Source organism: Temnothorax curvispinosus, unplaced genomic scaffold, assembly GCF_003070985.1.
Source record: "Temnothorax curvispinosus isolate PA1 unplaced genomic scaffold, ASM307098v1 QBEX01012990.1, whole genome shotgun sequence".
NCBI lineage: Eukaryota > Metazoa > Arthropoda > Insecta > Hymenoptera > Formicidae > Temnothorax > Temnothorax curvispinosus.
In genome coordinates, this window is record NW_020222770.1 from 1099128 (window position 1) to 1102557 (window position 3430).

A 3430-nucleotide genomic window follows, 5' to 3' on the forward strand; every position below is an offset into this window, starting at 1 on the left:
ATGAAGGAACGAAAGACTATAAAGAGATTGAAGAAGATCCTGCGAGCGAAGTAATCGTTCCATCAAGGCCAGTTTTCGATAGATCGGAAAATTTGTTTTTCAAATATCCTCGCGATAAATATTTAGAATCCTTGTCAGAGGATTATGAAAGAACGAAAGACTATAAAGAGATTGAAGAAGATCCTGCGAGCAAAGTGCAAGTAATCCTTCCACCAAGGCAAGTTTTCGATAGATTGGAAAATTTGTTCTTCGAATATCCTCGCGATAAATATTCAGAATCTTTGTCAGAGGATTATGAAAGAACAAAAGACTATAAAAAGATTGAAGAAGATTCCACGAAAGTGCAGGCAATGCATCGCGGTGATAGAGATATAAAGTCTTCGTGGAAGAATTCAAAGGACACTTCAAACGCCATCCAGTCAGAGATATTCCTCCCTAAGGTTCAACCGATGAGAACAAATCCTAGACCTCTCGAGAAGGAGAATGATGAAGACATGAAAGAATATTTTGAAGACGAGACTGAACAGTTCATGAATGAGGAAGATATGAAAGAATATTTTGAAGACGGGACTAAACAGGATACTATTGAATCTGAACGAGATAATTATAATCCTCGTGTTCTTCCTCAGAATATTTGGAAGGGTATAGAGGACGAAGAACTCCTTGCCAATTTGAATTTTATGCGTGAAAACCCGCAAGAGACAGGTCAATCGGGATTATATTCTAAAGAAAATAGTAAGTACTTCCAAGACGAGCAAAATGAGGATGTAATCTTTCAAGACAAAGCATACACCAATACCGAAGCTGCTCGTGCACCTGTGATTAATGCCTATAATGCTTATATACTTCCCCGATACTTAAATATTGTAAATGAGAAAAAAAATCCAGCCAAGTCCGAGACGCAGAAATTCTCGGAAGCTAAAAACAGTATACGTGTGAATCCTACAAAAGAAATGGATCGAAGGTTCTTCGAGGATGAGGCTGTTATTGAAAAGAATCCGCGCATCCAAGATCTTATGTTTCCTAAGAACATTCTCGACGTAGAGGAATACAACAGTCCTATTGCCAACGAACGAAATAATGTAAGCAACAAGAACGAGGCTGTGACAGAACTTGATCCTGACTTATTGGACGACATTGAAGATCCTCCAGTAGGAACAACCGAATTGACACCATTAACACCACTGACACCAATGTAATCCTTTACTGAATTTTCTTGGCGACAATAATATAATTGACATTATATAGATATTCTCAATTTTAATTGAGTTACCATTTATTCAAGATTTTTTTTTTAATCGCGTCTTCTCAATAAAATGTCAACAGACCAATAATTGTTAAATTATGAGTTATCGAAAACGACAGCTCTAAAAAACATGTAGTTAAAAATATAGTTAAGTCACGAAAATATTTAATGTAGAAAATTGATAACTTGCGACTAAATATGATCTGTCCCGACATTTTCATATTTAAGAAAAATTGACTTTAAATTGATTAAAGATTTTATAAATTAAAAATATAGCTTATGTTTTGATCTGAGATATCTTATATAACTTTTATCACTTTATTACTGATGTGAACAGCAGCTGGAAACATTCAACTAACCCTAATGTAAGAAAAAAATGCTAACATAGTTTGAAGATAAAAATCTGTTATTTATTAATGTTAATGTCTTAAGTTTTCGTTTAATTAGTAAAATGTAATAATTAGTAATACATTAGTAATGTTAAAATATATTTGATGCAATAAATAATAAAATATTGAAATTGTTTCTAATTGAAAATTTACTGTACATGATTTTTATTTCAAAAAAAATTTCAAATAAATATTTTTTGTAATACAAATTTAGAATTCTGTCCGAATCCACTATTATTCTAAAATATATGGATCATCAAATTTATATGATTTTTTTATTTTATTACACGATTTTATCCCTCCTGTAAATTATTATCAAGTCATGCACGTATAATAATTTGTCAATGCATTGAATTACTCGCACAATTTCACGAGCAAGACGAGTGGTTTCGTCGTCTAAATTATGTAAATATCAATATCAATTAAAAATATTTGCAACAGGTGATTATAATCATAGCAATGATGTTAAATAGATATTTTATGTGTTTTTCTGCCATATGATAAAAAAAGCTATCTATTTCTTCTTAAAGTTAGCTTTAAAGAATATCACAATTGCATTTTATGTAATATATATCTGGCATCGTTTTTTTCGTATAAATTTTCCGCTCTTATTGTCAACATGTGATAAAAAAAGCAGACAAATTAAATAAAAGACTATCTTTTTTAACATTCATATAGATAAATAAAAATCTATATTAGTCTGTAAATTTTTCTTCGTGCAATATCGAATGCGCTAAATCTCGTCATCGTGCTTATGAAACTGGATTCCGTCTGCGGAATTTGACGTATAAGCGAAAAGAGTGCGTAAAAAAAATGTGAGTGGCGACATATCTGTTGCGACATGAATGAAAATGCAACTAAATTGACACGATTATAAATGTTTAACAATACGCAGCAAATTATCGAGTCGATTTTACAACAATGCCTTCGCGTTTGCTAATAAGCATTTTCAAAGTATGTCCATAATGAAATATAATGTAATATAAATTCATAAAATGCCGTTACAAATATTTAATTAAATATATAATGTTCTCTTGTAATTAATATTAATTTTACTTATAAATTCTATACGTTACAATAATTTTACAATAATATTCTATTACAGGAACCCAACAATAAAAAAAAGAATTAATGTAAAATTATAATGTCAGATATGAACTGAACATATAAAATATTATTTAGGTATTTATTTTTAATTATTTAAATATGAAATCTATACTAATAAGTATGTATAAAAAGAATATAAATTATTTTCTGTTCAATTTCAAAGATTCTCTTAAATATTTGAGCGTAATTTTCTTTTGAAGCGACTACAATTACATGATAACAGACAAAAATTCACGTAACGCTACATAAAATATAAAAAAAAACGTTGCGTATTAAATTCCAGCAAATTTTGCCCATAGTCAATCAATGATATCATCACGCATGATTTCGTAAAAACGAGGACGATAATGTTTAATCACGCATCAAAATTTGCCGATGCATCGAATCGCTCGCACAATTTCGCAAGCAACGCGAATGATTTCGTCGTCGGCTCCGATTTCGCGGCTGGTCGTGGATTCCCTTAAAAAAGGGGCGCGCTTCATCCTGCTTCATCAGTTCGATTTCGACTTCGACCTACGAACAATGCATCTGTACAGTGTCTGCGCGTTGTTCCTGCTGGCGCTTGTCGCCTGTCAGGCCGCACCATCGCCCAAGGTGATCGAGAAGTCGATTAACGAAGCAGAGACGACGTTCGACAAGAACGCCATACTGGAGGAAACTGGTGCGGACAAGGGTAGAGCGAAGAAAT

At 32.2% G+C, this 3430-nt stretch overlaps 1 protein-coding gene across 1 annotated transcript in view; it reads left to right on the top strand.

Annotated features, from left to right (window-relative positions):
- The window catches only part of LOC112463050, a 7801-nt gene extending 6116 nt beyond the window's left edge, over window positions 1-1685 (top strand). The window contains 2 exon segments of the mRNA XM_025029214.1: window positions 1-7; window positions 10-1685. The exon segment at window positions 1-7 is cut by the window's left edge and continues 70 nt beyond it. Coding sequence (XP_024884982.1) covers window positions 1-7; window positions 10-1199 — 1197 coding nt within the window. The 3' untranslated portion in view covers window positions 1200-1685.
- Window positions 1686-3430: the final 1745 nt, after the last annotated feature.